Below are 23,877 nucleotides of genomic sequence, written 5' to 3'. Positions count from 1 at the left end.
ACCAGCAGCTTTTGAGCCAGGCTTCTTCTTGTGGTATTTTTGCTTAAAAAGGACAATATTACGATTACTAAATTGTGTGTCAATTTACTACAATCCAGCTCTACTCAGAAACAGACACGGATATCAAAATGTGCTATTTAGGTACCAGTACTTAGTTTGTTTACCCATGTTGTGCTCATTGATCCCTACCAATGTGCAATAACAACTTAGCTTGTAACTAAAACAAGCACCAACATTGTCAAAAAAATATCGAAGGAACTACGATTGTCTTGAGTATTTTTTTTTTTTAACTTAAAATTCCACAATTCTGCAGCCCACAAAAATATACTAATAAACTTTTACTCCCCTTTGTTATTTGAAGTGCAAATGTATTTTACGGTAATTTTAAACTCAGGTAAAGGGAAAAGAAAATTGTAAGAAGCAAGCTGCACAACAGCACAGCAGTATATTTATGAAGCCACAGATCTGGTCTCATAATTATGTTTATAAATTGCATTTCGTCTGTGCATCTCTATTGAGGAAGCCCTCCTCTGTTACGCTTGCAGAGGTTTCTTCCTTTTTATCTGCACTTTCAAAGTGTTGCTTAGATTAAAAAATAATTTTTGATTTGCACGATGTAAATAAAACGATTTTGACTTCAACTGTACAATAATTAAGATGTCTTGAGACTAAAGAGGCATTTAGCTTCGACGCAGTACTATTGCAAAACAATAAGTGGAATTAGCTGAACATGAAACTCATCAATTCAAGTGGCCTAAATATTAACGGCAAACAATGATGAATCAGCTATTTAAATTATTGACTGCAAATGTTATATTTAAAGAAAAAAAATTAGAGCTTTTAGACAATTTAATGATTAGATGATTACTAGAGCAATCAAAAACTGGTTAAGTAAAATAATAATAGTTACTTGAAGCCAGTTAAAGTTAATTGATTTACAGGAAAACAAATCAAACAATAGTATTAATCAAATTCAAAGAAATTGTAAAATACAACCACATATCAAACTCCTAAGTGAATGCTGAGCATATTGGGGATTAACACTGTAAATAATCTGATCAAACATCTTAACTTTGTACATCTGATGTAAAATCTTCCAACAGCAGAGTTACCAGAGATCTGGCTGGGCGACACAAAATAGACACAGCAACAGCAGAAAGAATGGTCTGGACATTTTCCTCCCAGGGGAAGACAAGATACAAAATACACAGATGTGCAGAGTCGCTCACATACTGAGGAGAGAAAGGAGCCGTCACACTAGGAAAGGTCAACCATCAGATATACACAACATGGAGACACGAGGGACACAACATCTGACAGAGAGAGATGGAAGGTGACAGAGAGGAGGAGAGAGATAAGAGAGAGAGAGGAGGAGAGAAACAGAGCGGGTGGACTTATAGATGAGACACAGAAATAGAGTTCAAGGGTGTGGAAGAGCAAAAGACAGCGAGGGTGAGAAAGACAGACTATAAGAGATACAGGAAACAGGGAGAGCTGTTGTACCTTCCTGACTGGCTATAAATATAACAAGGCAGAAAAGGTCAATAGTTGGCGTCTGGAGCAGAAATGTTCCACAAGGGAGAGCGGCTCATTTCACCATCTCATATGCTGCTCTGCTGTACTGTCAGTGTCAGACAGAAAGGAACAATTGACTCTCAACACACGTTGATGGAGGAAATGTCATCCAGTGTGTCTCTAATGCAGAAACACACACACGATAGTGTACTAACCTGCATGGTGGGGGAGATGCTGGAGAGAGAGAGGCCTTCAAGGTCGGACAGCAGGCTGGGAGAGAAGACCGAAGACTTTGGTGTGTTTGTAGGTGCAGGAGAAACTGAAGAACCAAAAGAAAAAAGAAAACGTACACTTGAAGCTTATCAAAGCGACTGTGAGGAGTTTCCTGTAACACTGTTTGTGTACTGCACTGTCTACTGTGGATTTTTAGACTGTCACAGGAGGGTGCCAGAGGCTAGAATTTTTAAATTGTACATCTTCTACAGCAGCTTTAAAAGTCCCATATTGTGCCCTATTTAATGAATGAATGCAAATGTTAAATGTCCCCAAACTGTTTCTTTGTGCTTCAGCTCAAAGTTCTGCAAATACAGTTAATGTCACCATGACTGTATAACTCCTGGTTTTAGCCCTGTTCTAAACGAGCTGCTTCAATGTCTGTAGCTTTAAATGCAGTTGAGCTGCTGCTTCAGGAAGAAGACTCTCTCTGCATCTGTGAATAAAACCGTTAACCGCGCAGCAGCTGACACAGATGTGAATAAGAGCAGCATGTTTTTAACTTTTTGAGTGCTTGTTTTATTGGAAACATCTCAGAATTCACAGCCCAGTAGTTGTTTTTAATTCACGTGTTTTATGAGTTTGTCAGACGACATCGTGGTTAAATAATTATCACTGGATAAATTCAAGTACAGTTGTTAGTGTTGGCTCAGAAAAATACATTTTTTTTTTCATTTCTTTATGACCACCTTATTTTGCTTATAAAAATGTGCTTTGGTGAAAAAAGCTACAGGTAGAAATGACAGCTGCTTGAAATCATGAGATTCTGCTTTCATTTAAATGAAGAACGATGATGAAGTACATCATACTTATGATAATCTAACACAGAATGAGGCAAAGCAGCAGCAGAGCTTGTTTTCAGGTCAAGGCATTGATTACTATTAGATGATACAAAGTCGTATTCATTATGATTTCATGAGTCTTGCATTAGTATTTTGCTATGACAAGTTTGAATGCAATCTATAAAAGAAAAACTTGGTAAAGGCAACAAATATTTTTTAACTGAGGGCTGTGTTTTGTAAACGAATTGTTGTGGCAATTTTGTTATAAAATTGCCCAATTATACATCCAGCAGACACAGAGCAACACTGACATTCAGTTAGAGCCATGTTTCTGGCCACCTGACAAATGTAGAAAATATTCACTTCCATATTAGCTCTGTTTTGGTTTTCAGAGAAAAATATCTGGGGTATTAGTTGGCAGAATCTTCTTTAATAGGCTTCTATCCTTGTGTGTTTGCCATTTGGGGATGGAGAGACAGAATTTACATGAGCCTTTTTGCAGCCTGCGGCTGTTGTTAATGTGGTTTATGCCAGCAAAATTTGCAGATATACTCACAGTCATCGAGATCCAATAAAGACACTTCCTTCCTGGACTTCACTGCCACCTGAAAAGGAAACATAGCAACTTGATGGTGAGTCACACAAGGAGTAAAAGAAGTACTGAAATGGTTTCAATTTCACTGACAGCGCCTCTAAAGACATGACAGATTCATCCCAAAAAATAAGATACTCCGCATTTATATGTAACACGTCTGGAATTTGCAGTGATCAGTCATGCACGGTGTTGTGTCACAGCCGCCACCTCATGCGACCGAGCCCGGCTTGTCAGGTGTTGACTTGTGGGAATTACAACACTCGCCTCGAGCTCACACCACAAAAGCCCCAATAAAAACGCATTTAAACGTACGAGCGCTTTTATCACCCTTTCTCTTAACCAACCTGGCTCCGTTCGCATCACATAAAGAACCATAAAATTCCACTCTGCATACTTGAGGTTGAGCAGACAGGGAAGGAAAATAACAGGACAGAGATGTGAGAGAGGAATGAGAGTGAAAACAAACCATAAAGTTAGAGGCCGTATCTTATCAGATTGTCTCTGATTGACGCTTGGTGGTGGTAATAGAGACGGAAACCTTGTTAGTAAAGGGCGGTCGGAAAGAGCAGGAGAGAAAGAGAAGGAGAGAATGATGCATAATTCATAGGCCATGCCCAAATGACAAAGTGTATGAAATGAGAATTTCATAGTGCAGAAAAGCAAAGGGAGGGCGAGAAATAATGTGATGAGCATAACAGGTAAGAAAAAGATTGTGAGGGCTGAAACAGGGGGCAAATGAAAGAGTGGAAGAGAAAAAATAAAGGTGGTACCATGGAGCCAAATTATATCCCAGAGTATAAATTGTGATTTTGAAGCTCTCAACACATGACGTAGCCAGGGATCATGTCTCTGGGAGAGCATGGTGTTAATACCTAGACAGATCATTATCCATTTTACAACAACATCATACTCTACACTGGTTTAGACATGATAAATTGTAAATAGTATATATTATCTTACACCAGGGATGAACATTACAGTGGGAGAAATGCATGTTTTTCTGTAGGTTTCCATATAAGTGCTATTAGATGCTTAATAACAGCTCCAAATCAACATCATTTGTATGTATTTAGCTCCAGAGAATGAACCACAGCTGAAAGCAGCATGTTGCCATGGCTGCAAAGATCTATATAAAATGTAGTCTATTTTTAATATCTCACTTTTCATACGGAGCTGGAAATTTTCCCCATAATGTCATGCACTTCTTATTACATAGCTTCTCTAAAAAATAAAAAAAATAAAAAAAACAATCAGAGAAACATGGCTAACATTTGACATATGAGTATTTAAGACACACACAACATTGAAACTAGTTCTCATACATTAAAGTTCAGGATTTATTGTATGTTTTGTATATGACTTGTTTGTTTTGTGTTGGATTCAACAAACTTTATAATTATTAAAAAACAATAGATAAGACAAATATCGCGAGGTGGTCTTATTACACAAACATTAGCTTACAGGCTGTATAAACCGATGCTGTTCTCTATGAAATTTGCAGGAATTTACTCACTTATTACGTTATCTAATGCTTACAATTATAAAGTGTGTTTTGGCATTAGTATGCTCCACTCTCTTGGGTCTGTCTAAATCAAGGCAGCTATACAACAAAACTAACAAGAAATAGCATCCGGATAGATCAAAATGCATCTATTGATCGATAATCACGTGACATGTGCTGTGTTTATTCATTTAACATGCAGGTGTTCTTGAGAAAACAGTGAATTATCCCACAGTGTAAAGCAATCCTTAGAAACATACAGCAGGTCTGATGATCTGTGATAATCTGGGGCACAACAAATCTATAAATCTCATGTTTGGCTGCTTTATTGTTTCTTTGCTTCCACTAGGAGTCCATATTGTATTTTCTATTTCAGTATTTAATGTCAATGATGAGCTACAAGCACTATTTTGTATGAAAGAACTAGTTCCAACTTACAAGTGATTTTTAAAGTCCCATTCTAAAGGAATCATTTAGAAAGTTACATTTTGATTCTGTTTGTCAGTTCCACAACAAATTTCCCTCACGCTGTGTGTGTCTACCTCTCTCAGTCTGCGCCATTAGTCATGCAAGTTGAGTGCATGCGTGTCCTACCATCCCCTAATGCATTTGTCCTAATAAATTGTGAGTCTAGCATTGTTCTCTATGTTGCTGAGTTGCTTGATTAGCAGGTAAACAGCAGCACAAACTGTGTGATTGTCTCGTAACAATCACCCTAAATTAGTGACTGGTGCCACAAAACACATTACAAGAACAGGATTGGACTCTGTTATCATTACAGTAAACTAGCTGAACTAAACACGGACATATAAACCAGAAAAGAGACCATAATTATTATAGTTACAATTATGTATCTGCGTGTTTCTGCTCCTAAAATTGATCTGTGGTGAGCAGCGTTTCACACAACTTTGCTGCAAATGTGGGAGGATGCCGTAGTAACATGGCATGAACAGGGACTCTGTATTCATCTTCTGTGACAGTGAACACAACACACAGTTTTATTCACTATTTTACTTCTCTATTTCTCTCATCACAGTTGACTAAATTAGCTTTGCTCCCTTTCTAGCAACATTTAACTGTGACTGCAGCAATGTGATGCTACTCCTCTCACACACCAGGAGACACTCACCAAACCCCACAGTCTACATCAGCACCTTCTTTAAAGAACATGTGCAGTCAGGCTGTGAGTGTGTTAGCATTAACTGTACAAAAACATAATAACTTATTAATTACTGTAATTATTAGGTGTTTGTTTAATTTGATAGACACTGCTGGGCAGCAGTGGAAGAAATACTCAGATCCTCTACTTGACTAAAATGACCACACTGTCAAAGTTCTGCATTGAAAATGTTACCTAAAGTAAAACTGTGACTGTTACACTAGAATACAGTTTATTAAATCATAAGGTTATTATTACTCACACATTCATGTAAAAGCAGGATTTACTGATGTAGTAACCGCCTGCCCCTCAAGAAATCAAATCATGAATGAAACCAGAAGCACTAAGCAGAATCAGAAGTGTTAAAATACAAATTATACCCAATTCAATCCCATCAGTCACATTACTGATCCGTGGACTGAAACGACCTCAGACTCCACCACGAATAAAGCACAGACAGTGGTCTGCGCCCTCAACCAGCTATATCATGAGATCACCTTAGGTTTGGTCTTTGTATCAGTCTTCTTCTGTGGTGCAGGTGAGTCGGAGTCGGAGTCGTCCTCAGAGTCCGTCTCTGAGCCAGAGGAGCTTTCAGCTGATGAGCTGCTGGCCTGGGCTACAGGTCCGTTACCATTTTCATCTGAGTCGCTGGAACACACAAGAAAACTGCCTCAGACATGGGATCAATGTAAGCAACAGAACATGTGTATAAAAAAAACAAAAACAACACTCCTGCACATTTGTTCTGTTCAGCTTTTAAGTGAAACTATTTATATACATTAAACACACACAACTTCCACACATACGTAATTTGAACTAATAGTCCAAGAACTAAAAGGAAAAGCACACTTGACAAAATCTTTTTTTCTTTTCCATCCAAACTGAAAGCCCAAGATTGGCCCGATCAATCTGTTTTTGTTTGCAAAGTTAATTCAATGCTGCATTCACTCAAAAAGATTTTTTCCATCTTTCTCCTCTCTCTTTCACTTGCTCTGTCCCTCTTCAATTTGTCCTGATAATGAGTGTTTACTCCGCCTGCCTGGGATTTTCAGCCGTTAAATTAATGAGGGGAATTGTGACGGTAACTGGCTTTTTAACTTGGGCGATGATGAAAAGCCAGTATTAATTTGGCCTACAGATTTCATTTGCTGCGAACAGGAAAAAGTGATATAAATCACTGTGGGCCTGATTAGGCCCTGCCTGAAATGACTGGGCCATAATGAGGGCATTATGCTGTGTTTGTTGTGGAAGCACTGGGGTGAGCTGCTCTAATTACTGTGTGTATGTGTGTGTGCGTGTGTTTGTGTGTGTTTGAGCACTGGGGTGAGTTGCTCTAATTATACTCTCTAATGGAGAGAACAGGGTCAGCCGGCGGCCTGTCACACAGCAAAATCAGGTACATTCTGTGTGAGTTTGTGTGTCCGTGAGCAAATGAAGTAGAGTGCATAAGAAACTAAATTTGCCAGTGTGTAAGGGAGTGTGCGTGAGCATATTCAGTAGTAATGACTCAAATCTCATTCATTGGTAACACCAGGCTGCTAAATGACCAATCAAAAGTCATTATCCATTAGCCATGTAAATGTGGGTTACGCTACTGGAGGAAAATTCTCCTTGATTAGCTTGTTAATGGAACTCACACTAACGATATTCCAGCAGCCCTGCCAGCCTGAGAGTGTGAGTGTTGGTGTGTGTGTGTGTGTGTGTGGTGTGAGAAGAGAAAGAGGTGGTGTACATACAGTACAATAGGTGTGTATGGCTAGAAAATTGTTATTTTTCTCATTTGAAAACAAGGATTTGGATTAAATTTGGTAAACAGAGCACATCTGATCCCAAAAGACTTTCCCTGTCAGATAAAATTCCTATTCATTACTTTGTTCAAATTGAACTTTTTAAAAAAAAAAAAACGGCTTGAATGCGATTTAGTGCCTCATTGTATGAATAGCATTGATTTATAAATCTATCATATTTTGTGTTGTGATGTACTTTTTTGGCATTTGATTCCAACATTTCCAATGTTAGTTGCAATTTATGTTGTTTTTGTTTTTTTTAGGATTGTCAGGCTTAAAGGTGTCTTCTCATCAAATTGGCTACAATCCCGTTTAAGGTCGAAAACAGACAATTTATTTAAAAATGGTTTAAGCAATTATTCATAGCATCACTACAAGCAAAAAACAAAGGTCTGCTCTGGTCTGTTCGTTCATTAAAGCATAAGGCGTATTAAGGCGTCCATATTATGCACATGTATAGTTTCATAATTATATTTCTGGGGTGTACTAGAATATGTTTCCATGCTTTAATGTTCAAAAACACCTTTTTTTAAGAACATGGTGGGTAATTTGCAGTCAAATTTTACTTGCAGATTTGCACAGGATTAAGATTGCAGACAACCTCCACAATTACTACAAATTACCTGAGATCTTCAGGTAGTTCTAATCCTGTGTGAAAAGGGCTCAAGAGTTTCTTTAGATTGAGCACCTGGACAAAACTATTTGTTTTCCACCGTTATGCCACCTAGTTAAGCATTTATTAGTTATTGTTTTGAGTCTATTGCACAGGATTAGAAAGACCTGAGGAGTAATTTGCCAAAATTGCTGATGTCTGCGATAATAATCCTATTCGAATCTGCTAAGTCGGCAATTTGTAAGGTAAAAATTCCACCGCCAATTACTGACCATATTTCACCAAAGACAGAGGTCCTGCTATAATATTAGTCTCGTGCAATTAGGCATATCGGTAATTTGGTGTTTCTCTGGTAATTTCTTCTGGCTCTGTCCTGCTTAAGAGTTATGGAGGATGAGTTGTAATTACAAATGAGCTGCAAATTTGGCTGCAATTTCAGGAGGTTCATATCTCCACACAGCATTTGAGACCCAGTCACAGACATCAGGATGAGGAGATGGAAGACATGCAAGACAGCAAGCAGTAAGGAATATGTTGCCGTCTTTTAACAGGCTCAACCCTTATTACATGGCAGCGTATTAACATCATATCTGAGGATAACGCCAGAAAGTCTGAGCAAAACACAGACTTTGTTTATCCTCGATGAAACACAAACATGAGGAGGTAATTTCTAAATCACATGGTCTCAGGGTAATACTAGTCTCGTGCAAAGAGGGCTTTCGTGTCTCAGTGCAAATGCCTGAACTTCCAGCGTGAGAGTTGCTTAACATAGTTGCATAGTTGTCACACATTTGTCAAAAAAAATCAAACCCAAAAGATACAGTATGTGAAACTAAATTCTAGAAAGGCTAGAGAAAGTTGTTTAAGCTTTGCTCATACGTGACAAGCATAAGCCAGGACGTTTTTAAAGTTTTAAGAGTTAGAGTTGATTTTGTTTTGGGTGTCTTTTTCAATGTATTGCAAGTAATTAAGCAAATGGTGCAGCTGTGGGTGCCAATATACAAAAAAATCTGGCAGTTAAAACGTTCAAATTTCTAACTTTTCTTGGCATATACAAAAGATGAAGTGAAAATGTTTGTGAGAATTCAAAGAAAAGCTCAAACTAAACAGAAGGAAAAAATACCAGCAAGCGGGCTGTCACACAGATAATAAAACTGGCTGAAGTGTTCAACAGATGGAGGTTCAGATTATTGATGCAGCAGAGTCGTAGTCACATTTGTTGTTGACTATGACTCCGGCGCTTCTTGCAAACACACACACACACACACACACACCTGTCTAATTAGCTAAGCGGGAAAGAAGCTGGTAACATCTGGACACACTACGTTCACACAGGGAAGAAAAATGATGCTCTCAGGCTCCAGCAGACAGCAGGGACTTCACTGTACCTGTCAGCAGCAGTTGGCTTGCTTTTCTTCTGCGGCGCCTTCTTGGTCTTTTTCTTCTTTTTTTGTTCCAATTCGGATTCACTGGAGCTTTTTTCGGACCCGCTGGAACTCTTTCCAGAATCACTGGAGGTCTTCTCAGACTCACTGCTTTCCTCCTCACTGTCACTGCCTGACTCTGTGCAGACATAAATACAGGATGCACATGAAACACAAGTCTGATGAGGCCAAGCTATTGTCTATATATTTTCATGATTTAAAACCCATCCATGAGCTGCATTTCGTCATTAACAGCCATTTATATTCAATAATTGGCTCTCAGTACAGCATGTGGCCATAGGACTTGATGTATTTAAGTAATCCAGTGCTGATAATTGCAATTTTATCTTTTTGAGATCAGCTCCACTGTTTGATTTTTACAGAGGGGATTGTTCATAAATCATTCATCACCTGACTTACAGAACATTTTATTCTTAACCACATGGCAAATATAGATGTGATTGATATGATTAATGTAGTGATAAAAAGAGATATCTGGAAATCCCCTCTGTAAAATCTTTTACCTTTAACATGTGAACAAAACAGAACAAAAAAATGAATCAAATTAAGCTGGCTTTTTTTAGTACTCAGATTTCTGTTTTAGAATTTCATGCAAATTAGTGCACGTTTAGATAGATAAGACTACATTATTTGCATGTTTAAATATAAAATTTCTCAGAAGTTGCAACACAAAAATGTCCGATTGTAAGATGTGGTTCATTGAAGTGTAGAAGGTATCCTTTGCAATATATTTTCAAATACTATCAAAAGATAGTAAAATGGCCAAATATTGACTGATCCAAAAACAAACGCTCGACCAAATCAACCAGCGGTGAGGTTTTAAAAATCATAACTTATCAGTCACTGAACTGAATAAAATCATTTGCACTGTAAACACGTGAACAAACCTTCACTGCTGCTGCCGCTGCTGCTGCTGCTGCTGTCTTCGCTGCCGCTGCTCTCAGATCCTTCCTCCTCTTTCTCATCTTCGTCATCCGAGTAGAACTTGTCGTCAGATTTGGATTGCTTGGCCTTCCCAACCTTCGGTGCCCACTCTTTCACCTAAACAGACACAGCAGAGAGAGGTGAGGCAAAACAAACCGCAGCAGTCAAGGTTTATCATTTATGGATGAGCAAACTTTCAGATCTTTAATTTTTGCAAGAGTTTGTTGAGACTAGTATTTGACTTATGTGAAGACAAATCAGCTGTAACTCCACATTTACACACAAAGTAAACAGTGAAATGTGCACACTTTGGGGCTCTCAATCACTTCACAATAAAACCTTATAAATTAGTCAATTAACCAAAACCACAACTAATTACATTTGTTTTTGCTGATATCTATTTTGTGCAGCGCGAGTTACCAAATATCTTTTCTTTTAAATCTGCATTACATTCAAAACGAGGACAAAAGCTTGTTAACAAGTGCTTCATTGTTGTTTAATTGCTTTATTAGGATGCCCATTAGCTGCCATAAAAAAACGAAGATAAAGTTTGAGCTGGTGTTGAGAGAAAATACAAAATCGATAGTATCCCGCTCCGAAAAACAAAGCGCTTTAATTTTTGTAATTTTCGTCCTTTAACTTATAGCAACAAAGTTTTTGACTTTCGGCTGAATGAAACAGAGGTGTGCATGTTAATTTCTCCAACACAGAGCAGAAGTGAAATAAGGTACAAAACAAAGGTTGGAAAATGGTAGAAGTCAGTAAATACCAAACAAGTGTGCAGTAGGAGATCAGACTTCACTGTCATTGGTAAATTACTTTTAACGGCTTGATTTTTCAGAACTACACAATCTATTAAACTTTACTTCAGATACAAAAGAATAACAAGACAAGACAAAAACAAGACAATACAAGTCAGGAACACATCACTAGATCAGGTTTACATGCCCTTATTCCAGATACACAAACTATGGTCAGAGATTTATTTTTTTCAAACATACACTAAAATCTGGAACGTGATCCATCACCACATTAAAGCAATAACCTCTGAAACACATTTAAAATAGACATTTAAGTACTTTCTGCTGTCAGGACAAACTTGCATCTATTGATTCAAATCACTTGTAACATCTTCTGTTTTGTTTGTCTTATTTTTTGTTGAATCTTTTGGTTTTTATTTTGAATTATTGTGGGATTATGTCTTCCATGTCCTGTAAAATACAAACCTGATGTAAACCAGCTGTAACTGAGTGAGGCCAGTTTAAGCATAACACATCTAATGTTATTGTTAATATTTATCCTACATAATAATAATAGAATGAAATGAACTTATTTTAAATGCAGCCTTATATTGTTTCTGGTTTTATTAAACCTAATGTCATTTTTATTTTTCTCTTTATTCTACTTGATTGCATTATTCCTATAATCCTGCTTGTTTTGATCTTCTATTTCGTTGTAGCTCCTCAGCGGTTGTCCTCTGATCGTAAGGTTGGCGGTTCGATCCCCCGTCCCTCCACAGTGGAAGTGTCCTTGGGCAAGACACTGAACCTGAAGTTGCTCCCAATGGCACGCAGCACCTTGCATGGCAGCTCTGTCGCCATTGGTGTATGAATGTGTGTGAATGGGTGAATGAGAAAACATTGTAAAGCGCTTTGAGTGCCGCTAAGGTAAAAAAGCGCTACATAGGTGCAGTCCATTTACCATTTACCACAGCTGTTCTCAACCTCAAGACTCCCTTGGCTCCGACTGGATACATAAGCTTTTGAACTTCAATAAGTTCAGGAATTTCCTTAAACAGCTGGACGCTTTTGTTTTTTGAAATATCGCTAAAAAGAAGCCAGCAGAGCCTTTGATGAAGTTTCTTTTTTCAGCTGACTCTTGTTGGTGATGTGGTGAATATTACAGCAGCAGGTTGATGTATGTTAGATCAAAAATTTTAAGGGCTGCATTCATTCTATTGCTGATCCAGCAGTTTGCCATATTGAGGTGTTGTTTTGTTTTTTGTCAGTCACTCTGCCTTGTTGTTGATCGGTGTCATACAAATAAACCTGTCCTGTCTTAAATCCCTCCCTTCACATTAAAAGTAAGCGTTGCTGCAATTCAATCCTGCAGCTTTCTGCAGAAACTGTGAACTGTATTATGGAGCTTTTCAATCGCCAGCCAGTGGGACCTTACATTTAGAGCAGACTCACCCTGGAGGCCGTCAGTGCCAAGAAATATAACGCTATGTCCAAGTCCAGTTCAATCTGGCACTTCATTAGCAGAGCTGAACGAGTGCTTGTGAGTAGTTGTGGTCATGACCCCTGATGTTGTGTTGATACACAATTATTAATGAGCGTTTTGAAGTGTGATGTTTGTCATATTAAAATTCTGGCACTTTGCCAATTTTCTAATAAAAATAGCATCTTAATTAGAGCTTCTAGATGGGACCAATGCTATGGACGGCACTTGAACATGATTTAGTTCAGTAAACCATCAGGGTGAATGATGACACATTTCATTTCATGTCAGATGACAGAAGTCTTGACATTTTAAAGATACATCTACATTCTCTGAACATTACACCACTCTGTATTATCACCTACAGTTTTTATGTATATATTTTAGGATTATCTTACTGATGTTTGCAGAGGGACAAATTTGTCATTACGTCTAACAGAGACGCTTAAAATGAAGAGATGATGACCTGTCTTGACTTAGAATTAGACTCACATTAGATTTAACGATCAGAAATTCAAAATCATTCTGCTAATTTAATTCATGTCATTCAGCTTGGCTTAAGATTTGTATTCAATGTAGTTCAGTTTCAGTTCAGCATATCCAGTGACAAGTGAATGCATCACCAAAGTCAATTATTCATTGTGAATGTCCTTAGTTTAGTGGTACGTTCAGTCTATTTTTCCATTCAGTCACACAAAAACCAGCCTAGACAAGCGCTGTGCATGAGGTTAGCAGCTCAGCAGTCTATTTTTCTACAACAGAGACTTTAAATTATTATTGTTTCTGTGGATTTCATTGTCTTTTAATAGGCTTTTTACAACAAAGCAACCGACTGTGCACTAATATTAGCACTCTGAGTAACTAGTGAGGAGCTCCACTGCTCAACCCTCTGATTCCTGCTGTTCTTCAGGTACTTGTACTACAGTAACTGTAGCTGTGTTGCTTTACAGGGATCAACTGATTCTCAGCTTTATGTTCAGCATTTCTGTAAATATCTTTATTTAGTTTAACCAATTCCATGTAAAATAAAATAATTTTAAAAATGTGCTACTTTGGCTCTAATACAGCTGCCACTCTCTACCTGATGTCGCTCCACAGTACAATCTGATTGGATACACATCACAAGGTAGAGCCTATCAACGCTGAAGGAGAAAGGTTTAAAATCTTTGCATTAATCAAGCAAATGTAAATCAGAAATTGACATTTCAATGAAATTTTGTATTAGAGTTTGTGATATTCTAAATTTTAACACCAAGATTTTAATTTTCACGTCATATAGCAGTTTCAAAAAAGAACTTGGATCTTCCTGAGTATATTAAGTGCACTTTAAAACTTTCACATTGAGAAAAACGTTAATTTCACAAAAATGTATAAAGGTTGCTTGCGGTGGGGTTTGACTTTTTCGAAAGAAGTGTTAATGAGCATAATGGGAGATGGGAACACCTTTTTTTGTTCTAACATACCAAACATGTTACTGACATGACTGATCAGCTGTTTCTGTTACTTTTGTTGTTTTCATCTCCAAACAGCATGAAGCACAGCAAAGAATTATTACAACTTACCCAACTAAAAACAGTTCCTGAAGATTTTTTTTTGCCATTTTTACTTCACAGATGAACAGAAGTTTGTTGGCGTTTTTCCTCTTGCGGTTGGCAAAATACTAGTTTTGTTTCTGGCTATTTCTACCCTAATTTACAGGTAATGTAGCCTCTGCTGCCACCTTCTCACGACACTGCAAAGCCTAGGTTATTCACTCCAAAACAGTTACTGGAAGCAACTTTAATTAATGTTCTCTTTTAGTTCTTTTAAAAATTATTTTTACATTCTTTGTGATATTTGAAAAGTATGCCTTAAATTGGCTTGGCAAATGTGAAATCAGGACTAATAATGGGAAACGTTAAAAAAAAAAAGTCCTTACTGGTTCAATGACCTCCACGTTCCTCACAGACTGGTCAGGAGCGACAGCTGGCCAGTCTGACAGCTCATGGTACCCAGTAGCTTTGATGTTGAGACTGTGGGACAGAGTGCCCAGTTGGAAACGGTCTCGATCTGAAAGTAGGGGGTGAAAAAATGAAACAAAAAGTTAGAAAGATGAGTCTGGTAAAAGTTGAGGGGACCTGATATGAAAGCAATGAACAATGAAATAGATAAAAAATAAAGAAAGTTTAATAAAAGCTGGAAAAACAAGGTGGGCTAGTCGTAACCCAAGTCTGTTCCTAATGAGGAAGCCAGTGGTTAAACGTCCATAATATATGATCTCGGCATCCTGTCCTCCATCATACACATTTATTTAATATCATCGCTTTGTGTTTGTGTGAACACATTCACTCTTCTCTCTCCCCAGTGGTCAACACAAGAAGATAATCAGCATCTGTGCCTTGGGAGGTAAGCTCTAAAAACAGTGCTTTGCTAACCAAAAAAAGAAAGAAAGAAAAAAAAAGACTTCACTTGTGAATATTAAGAATGACAGGGGTGGTTAACGCTTTCCATAAACATCCAGTAGGTGCAAACCGCCTTTGAATTTTAATGTTCCAGGAGGCAGTTTTGTCCCTTTTGTCAAGGAGGGAGAGAGAAAGAAAAGACAGCTAAATGAGGGAGATTTTTTTCTCCTCTCGGTGTCTGAAAAAGGTTAGCATTAGCTCAATAATTTACCCATCTCATTAGTGCAAAGTAAAGGGGTCTGACCTAACTGCCCTTCAGAGAGACAGACACACCAGAATAATAAAACCACAGTCTGAATCAACTTTGCATACTACTGGAAATAGAGCCACTAGATTTGAAATGGAGTTCCAGCTAATATGTATTCAGTGATTCTCTTAGATGACGTAAGAGATATGAGAGATTTAAGCTCAAACTTTAAAGCTATTTAGAGATTTTAATACATTTCAAAATAAGGATTAGAGGTTGGTATTAGAAATGTATGAGGTACCTTTGAATGCAGACTCAAGCACTGGAGCTGGTTTGGGGGCGAGTAAGATGCGCCGAGCATACTTGTTGAGGGCGCCGCTCTTTTCGCTGGGCACTATCAGCTGTCTTATGAAGCGTGTTCGGTCTCTGATGTCGTAGTTCTGGTCGTATTTTCCGAGATTCAGGATGTACTGGGTCAGCAGCTTGGTCTAACGGTGAACAGGTGATGGGATACAGCATATAAAGCAGCAATCAATTAAAGACAGTATTTGTGAGGACAGAAGGAAGATGTTTGTGGGACGAATTCAGTAGAGTAGGAGGTAACAGACTTAACATTTAGGGAGATACTTTTGTTTGATTTCTTGAAATAAATTACGGGGTGCAATCAAAAAGTTAATAATCAAAAGCCTGATTTAAATTTGGCAGCCATCCTCATTAAAGTCGACTCCATGTTCAGTGATTTAGCACTCCGAGCTCAGCTGTAACATGTAACACCGTTAGGTAAACGTGTTAAGTTTCGGTGTGTATGCTATGTTAACCAGCTGCAAATTTAACACACAGGCATAAAACAAACACAGTTCTCAAAATGTCAAACTATTCCTTTAAACTCAATAAAAAAAATCCATAAACTCCAGTTACAAACAGTTGAACAGAGCAAGGAGCAAATGCAATCGGCATAACGGCTGCCACTCATCTTCAGACAGTTCCTTCAGCCTCTTTTCTTCCTCTATCAGGTTTGGTCCTCATTTCAATCTGGACAAACACATTTTTTTCCTACCCAGCACAGTGAGAAAGAGCACTTCCACTAGCATAAATTATTTAGGCAGGCATAAAAACAAAAATCACTGCTGCCATGAAGGCAGCATTATCACCCTAATCCTTTACTGCACTGTCTTCATCTCCCCCCCTCTCTTCTTCCCTATCCTTCCCAACACATTACGAGGAGCAAGAGGTGTAATAATGTGCTCGTTTGAGACAGCAGTGTCTGGGCTCATAAACCCAGCTCAGAGGCCAATATCACCCCATCTAACTGAATGGGCCTGCAGACGCCAAGTTGCACTAAGAGATGCACCATTACATTCACAGCTCTATATTTAAACTGGGCATTTAGCTCCGAGTTGCACAAATGTTAAGTTACTCCAAGACAAAGCTGCGTCAAAGTGTGTGAAACAAAACAATGACTGAGTAATTTCAGATATCAGTGGCTATTATCTTGCGTCGCATTACATCAAATCTCAGAATTGTGATATCGGTATCTTACGCTACCTGCTTAGAGTTGGTCAGGTAGAGTTTGGCTGCCAGATTGACTGTCTGCAGCTTGACGATGTCCTCCTCTGCTGTGAAAGTCTTTGCCATCTTGCGGAGGACATCAGGTGCAATCTTTGGCACCCTCTCACAGTACTCTCCAATCAGCCACAGGATGCTGGCTCGGGCCATGGGAACCTGCGAGAAGAAGAGCTGCTACTGTCACATTGCTAGTTTACATTGCCTGTTCCTGTCTCTACTTTCACATTTATAAAGTACAGTAGACACAATGTGATGATAAATCGTACAGTGATGTTGTCGAAGAGCTTGGCCATGTGTTTGATGATCTCGCTGTGCTGGGTGGGCTGAGTTTGAAGCAACTTCTTGATGACCACCACGCTCTCAGCCACCACAGTCTCTGTAGAAACAAAACCAATCTTCAAAAAACGGACACAAACCAGGACATTTACAGTGCATCAGTGCAGAAGACAAGATGAGACTACAGACACAGGTGGGTGACAAACTCAAGGAAAAACCTGAACCCTTGACTCTTGGTCAGTGAGCATGTTCCTGTGGCTCTATTATGCTGCAAAGAGGCATTTTGCTGGAATGGTTTGGGTTCACTTGTTTAGGCAGGCTCACACTACACTTGCTTTAAAATCCAACAAATGTAGAAATGGAGCTGAATCACACGCATAAGAACATCACAGAAACTGTTCTCTCTAACCTCAGACATGCACACACTACAAAACTGGAAAATAATAGTTTGTCACGTACACTAGAGGATGTTACTAAGACTCTTGTGTCACAGGGAGTAGTCAGGAATCAGAGCACCACCCCAAAGGGGAAGCAGATGAGAGAAAAACTAAATGGAGACTGCAGTGCAACAATTTGCTGTAATGTTAATATTACTTTGCAGTGAACAGCAAACTAAAGCAGAAGGCTGAACGGGCTGACGTATTGGACCTTGCTCTCAACCTCCATCATCAAAAACACCAAATGAGGGAATATGTTTTGGTATAGCTCTAGTAGAGTTCCACAGACTTAGAGGATCAATGTCAAGGAGCATTAAAGTTGTTCAGAGAATCTCACAAAGACACGTTATACAGGTTTTTCCTTTAATTTGTCACCCGTCTCATCTGCTCTCAATTAAGCCATTTTACCGTCTCTGTTTGAAAGCAGCAGCACCAGACCGCTGAGACACGTGTCTGTCACCTCTGAGATGTTGGTAGCACACCTGCCGATGGCCTGAATGGTAGCTGCTGCAAATGCCTTGTCCTGACTCTTTACGTAGGTCTGAAAAAAAATTACGTTGGAGGAGGAAGTGTTAAAAGGTCACATCCAAGATCTCAAAGTCGGTACGACATCTTGACAACTATAATTGTAATGATAAAAATAAACTTAATTTTTACAACACCTATCAGAACTGGATTTGCAAGGTACAAAAAAAGTAAAATAAAGGATTTAACATTAGACAAGACAGCTAAACATTGAAAAAGGGCGACAATACAACATTAGAAAAGACATTACACTTTTTTACGCAAATGTCACTCTATGCTCGTCGGTTTTTAAAAGTTTAATCATATCATTGATCATATCGAAACAAAATACAAACCTGAAATTCCCTCAAAATAGTGGAGATGTTGGCTTCATTGGCCAGATTGGTCAGGATCTCCAACTGTAAAAATCACAAGTCAAGGTTTTTGATTATTTAAAATACCATCATAGAAGCAAAGGTCAACAAGGCTCTGGAAAATAATATTCAGAATATTGTTTTACATAACAACATGTAAATATGTGCCAAAACTGCAAAGACATGTAATTGTGGAGAAAATGTTGAAAAAAAATATAGCCATGTGTACATTTTTGAAAGCTGATACACAAAAGGTTTTGCCCTTTCTTTATTAGAACCAAAACTAATATGCATGTAACTTACACAGCTTTCATGCTCAGATGCTCACAAAATCAGTTCTCTTTGCCTGAATCCGCACCACTGCTAACTCGTTCACACATTGTACCACTGCTAATCCACACAACTTTTTTTCCTGAGGTTTACAAAGGATGATACAAGACCACAGGCTCTAATATTATTGGTGAATACCATTTCACAAGTTCAAAATCTTACTGGTCCTTATTTGAACCCATATTGTGATACAACTAGTACATGATGCACAGATGAACTGGTAGCTACCTTCAGCGTTTTGATGTGTGTAGCATCGGTGGATCTCACATAGAAACTCTTCATGAAGGGCTCGAACATCCCCTGTTTGGAGAAAACTCATGTTAATACACAGTTGGGCTGGAAAGTTACATTTAAAAAAGGCATTTTAAGACAATGCAGTTAGCAAATCATAAAGGCTGCAACTATATGTTAAGGTATACGTCTGACCCAGAGTTAAACTGTTGTGTCAGTAGTTTCACAAAGCTTTTGACTGTATCTCATGTGCTAACAGTCCATCATGTTTTTTATTATTACACTGAGTATATTGAACTGAAGCTTGTCTGCCATCATTGTACTTGTGGACAGGGCTTACGGCGCTCTGCTACCTGAACCTGTAAGCAATCTAAACCATATGCCATTGCCACACAGTCAAATGATATCCCAGTAGTCACACCAGAATCCTGTCTACTTTAAAAGTTTGCTCCATCTGTTGGTCCAAGATAACAATACTATTATCTGTTTTCAAAGCGGCTCCCTTAGATTTTACTATGTAGGACTGTACTAGCAGTGTATTATTTAATCAGTAGTCTATGTGAGTTCATTGCTTTCCATCTTGTGTTAGTCCAAAGTTTGAGCTTAAACTTGAGAGAGAGAGACTAAATATTCATTGTCTTTAAAACGATGTGTTATTATGAGGAGTAGAATCCCAGGTCTCCACCGATATTGCTGCTGAAAGAGGTTTTATCAACATCATTACTGTTCTACTGTCCACAAGCGGACTTACCTTCCTCTGAATGGACATAGTGGCGATGTTCTGAAGCACAATGTACTGCACCTCTCTGTGCAAAAGATCAAGAAAACATGTTTAGAACACAGACACAGACATACTGTAAAGTACTTACAGTGTCAAAACAACAGCGAGTCATTCATTATATCCAACTGAGCAGGAATCAAAATACTATATTTTTTTACCTGTGGCTTCTCAGTAGTCGAACCAGTGACTTGGTGACAATACTGACTTCATGCTTAGGAGCCAGATGCCAGTAAAGCTGAGCAACAGACATCACCACCTAAAGGTGTATTAAGACACAGAGACAAGAAATAAATTCAAATATCTTGCTGCATCTTCTTAAAGAGCCCATGTTATGCACATTTCAAGATTCTTAATTGTATTTCTGGGGTCTACTAGAACATGTTTACATGCTTTGACCCTCTGAACCCACCAACGGGTTTGAAAGCCATGTTGTTATTTTTTTCAGTCGCCAACATGACACCATTGATCAGGGCAAGAAAATGTAAGAACAAAAGAGCTGCTGGACATTACACTTTTAATTGGTTATTAAACTAATAATATGTGACTTTCGGCTCAATCTGGAAAATTAACCATATCTACATGTCTTTTTTTTTTTTTTTTTTAATTCCAAAAATAAACAGATTGCACTAAAAGGATTCAATAAAAATAAATTTAAAAAATCATTTTGGACTCCTCATCACAAACAAGACACCAGGATTGATGTAGCTGTGACCAAAAGTCAAAAATTCAAGGACCTTTTTCTGCTGAACTGAACTGTGTCTACATGGAGCAGGCAAGAGACAAGGATGGAAACAAATTTAAAATGTAAGAAGCTAAGTGTGTATGATATAGAGAGACACCATTAATTTCCAGTGTTGGTAATGGCATCATAATTGTGTCATACAGCACAAAAGACATGCGAGTTCTCTCTCCTTCTAGTCGTGGTTGTGCCGTTCCCATACATTTAAAAGACTTTATATTGCAGGGAAACATGAACCCACTGTGAGTAAAAACGTGACGTTCAAACTACTGACCACAATACACTAATGTTTTACTAATTCTACATGTTACTTTCCTTGATTCAACATTTTCAAAAACACTTTGTACCTTTGAAGTGCTCCATTATTTTTACACCAACTCCATCTGTCTACTCGTGCTAAAATAAAATGCCTTCCCTCCTACAAAGGCACTGATGACATGACTCTATAAAGGTAATTTTTCAGTGGAGCTCTAAATAGCAGGCGGACGTGTGTCCATCGTTGCAGGCAGAATGAAAGGGTTCAGGCATCTATGAAGATGGAGGATGTCACTGTGTTGTCGCGAGTAAAGACACAGCATGTCACATTTTAATCAACACTTTCATTTGGGAGCATTTTTCCTCCCGCTGCCACACAGCGACAGAGACCTTGAGACTCCTGGATGATGGAGATCTGTACTCACTCTGTTTTTTATCTCGTTTTTTCAGTCTTGAGGGGTGTACTATGGCAGGTATTCCTGTGTCTATATGTTGTGAGTACCAGTGTGCATGTTGTATTTATGTAACAAAGTGTATCCTTGGATGCATTATAACCAGGAGGCACATGTGTATGTGTATAAAGGGCTGCAGCAGCATTAGCAGATGCGTAGTTTTAATTTGTGAGACAGTAACTTTATCAGTGGTTGTATTTCTCAACAGGTTGAAAACACAAACACGACACTTTCCCACACATTACATGAACATGAACAGCTGTACATGTCTGCGTTTATGAACTCACAGCAGTGTTCCTGCTCTGCAGCAGAGGCTTGGTGTTCCTGAGCAGCAGTCTGTGATCTGGATCCATGATGTAAGGCTTCTCCTCCATCTGGCCTTTTTTCTCCTCCGAGTCGGAGTCATAAAATGCTTTTTCGTTATTCTCATCGAACATGGCACCCTGAAACACAAACACAGGACAACACTTACTATTCTGCAAGCGTACTCCTCTAACACGCTCATGACGTATCAGAATGTGGTGTTGTTGTGACCTAAAAATGCCCAAACTTTACTTTTGTTGGTATTTACATTTTCACCTGAGGTAATATTATTTGCCCCTCTGGTTTGACTTAATAAAGTGAGACACAGCGTTGTGGGATGCTGTTTGTTGTATATAGTGTTTTAGTTATGTGAAAAAATGTACATTTCAGGAAAAGTATTTTTTTAAGTGCCTCAAGATAATAATTACTCTGCTAATTCCTTGTATAAAGCAATTGTACAGTGGCCCATAAATCAGTTTTGTACAGAAACCCCAACTGTGGCAGGCTAAAATGCATTAAAATGATTTAACAACAAGAAAATGTGAAATGTAAAAAAAATAGATTAAAAATAGATATATAGAAATGATACTAGATAATAAACAAATAAAAAAAATACCACAAAAAATCTTAAAATACCACCACACTTCAAATACTTTCCGGCATCAAATAGATGCTCTTATAAAAACTAAAAGAACTATTGGTTGACTTAAAAGCAAAATAACTGGTGGGTTCTTATGATTAGCGTCAACAAATCAGTATCCATCTAATGTGAAATATGACCACAACTTCTGGTTCACTTCCTGAGTCATGGCAATGAATAACAGCAAAAGAAAGTGTTGAATCAGAACACTATGATGTCACTGTGTAGTTCAACTTTGACTTTTTGGACAAAAAAGACCATCACTTCATTCACTTCATTTTATCCTCTGAGACAATTCTGTAAAATGCTGTCAAAATTAGAACATGAATTCTAATTCTAAATCTAATTCTAAAAACGTGTTTTGTGAGGTCGTAGTGATCGTTGGCAACTAAAATCAACCCACTGCTGACAACTATTTTGATTTTCAGTTTGAGTTTTTTTTTTTTCAGGAAATGCTACCAGTGTGTCTCTGGACAGCCTGCTACAACCAAAATGTTGACAAAATACTTGAGAACAGAAAGATGGTTTAGGAGAAGAGTTAAGGAAGCCATCTCTGTTAAACTAGAACAGCAGTTTCTACACAGAGGAGTTGGTCTACGATTTCACTTACCATGCACTTATTATGCAGTTCTGAGATCCCTACCCAGACAGATTTACCACCAGTAACACCTTAAATCATGTGCCTTGGGTTGTTACCAAGACATCTGCCATGTGATTTGGAGATGAGAATAAATAGCTGGGACTCCCTATTAGTTAAAATCCAGGTGGCTTCTTTTATAAGATGTGAAACACCTTCAAGAATAAAGAAAGACGAGCCTTCTCCTGAAGCACCTCAGAGTACCGTGACTTAGAGGACTGTGAATTTCCACAGACACTTGAGAATCGTATATTTGTGAATTGACACTTGACACACTGACTCTCCACTGGTTTTAGTTCCTAGGAAAAGGGAGTGCCTGACCTCCTTCCAGGGGCTGGTGAACTGCGTCCTGGCGTATCGTGTCAGCATGGAGATGATGACCACCTGGCCCCACTCCTCCACATCCACCAGCAGGTTACACAGCTTCCTGTAGTTCTTGTGGATCAGATCGATGCGATCTGGGCACACCTCCTCGAAGGCCATCACCACACTGCCGGCCACCAGCTGCAGGGAAGATTTAGGAGAAGGTGAGGAAAGGAGGTGCACCAACTCATGAGGAAAATGCTTCTTTATTTACTTCCCTCCAACATTGTCATACGAGTTAATGGAGGTTGTGAAGATTTGTAGGAGTTTGTTAGACAAACTGAACAAATACTTCTTAAACAAGCTGTAATATACAGACTCTGGAGAAATATAAAACTGGTTAATAGATTTGACCCTGGCTACAAAGTATTATAATTGCATTTTCAAGAAACACAATGCCAATTTACAACTCTGATTACAATACACACAGTTCAGCCTCTAAGTAGTTAGTTGACAATTAAAAGGAAAATGTTTGCACTTAAAATAAGTTTTATACAACCCCAATGTGACAAAAATCAATCAGTAGCAGTGCTTTTCTCAAGTATAT

At 38.4% G+C, this 23,877-nt stretch overlaps 1 protein-coding gene across 1 annotated transcript in view; it reads right to left on the bottom strand.

Annotated features, from left to right (window-relative positions):
• The window catches only part of ap3b1a (adaptor related protein complex 3 subunit beta 1a), a 50,709-nt gene extending 27,243 nt beyond the window's left edge, over nt 1-23,466 (bottom strand). The window contains exons 1-16 of the mRNA XM_008297200.1: nt 23,289-23,466; nt 21,675-21,830; nt 20,100-20,197; nt 19,912-19,966; nt 19,158-19,229; nt 18,582-18,644; nt 18,130-18,262; nt 17,275-17,384; nt 16,988-17,164; nt 15,744-15,930; nt 14,733-14,863; nt 10,558-10,711; nt 9,614-9,788; nt 6,323-6,473; nt 3,127-3,175; nt 1,731-1,834 (exon numbers count right to left, since the gene is read on the bottom strand). Coding sequence (XP_008295422.1) covers nt 1,731-1,834; nt 3,127-3,175; nt 6,323-6,473; nt 9,614-9,788; nt 10,558-10,711; nt 14,733-14,863; nt 15,744-15,930; nt 16,988-17,164; nt 17,275-17,384; nt 18,130-18,262; nt 18,582-18,644; nt 19,158-19,229; nt 19,912-19,966; nt 20,100-20,197; nt 21,675-21,830; nt 23,289-23,450 — 1,977 coding nt within the window. The 5' untranslated portion in view covers nt 23,451-23,466. The remainder of the gene's footprint in view (nt 1-1,730; nt 1,835-3,126; nt 3,176-6,322; nt 6,474-9,613; nt 9,789-10,557; nt 10,712-14,732; nt 14,864-15,743; nt 15,931-16,987; nt 17,165-17,274; nt 17,385-18,129; nt 18,263-18,581; nt 18,645-19,157; nt 19,230-19,911; nt 19,967-20,099; nt 20,198-21,674; nt 21,831-23,288) is intronic.
• Between the last annotated feature and the right edge of the window lie 411 nt (nt 23,467-23,877).

This window comes from Stegastes partitus, unplaced genomic scaffold, assembly GCF_000690725.1.
Source record: "Stegastes partitus isolate 25-593 unplaced genomic scaffold, Stegastes_partitus-1.0.2 Scaffold1198, whole genome shotgun sequence".
In the NCBI taxonomy this organism is placed as follows: Eukaryota; Metazoa; Chordata; class Actinopteri; family Pomacentridae; genus Stegastes; species Stegastes partitus.
The sequence above is the reverse complement of the archived record's forward strand: the minus strand, read 5'-3'. Positions and strand labels throughout refer to the sequence as shown.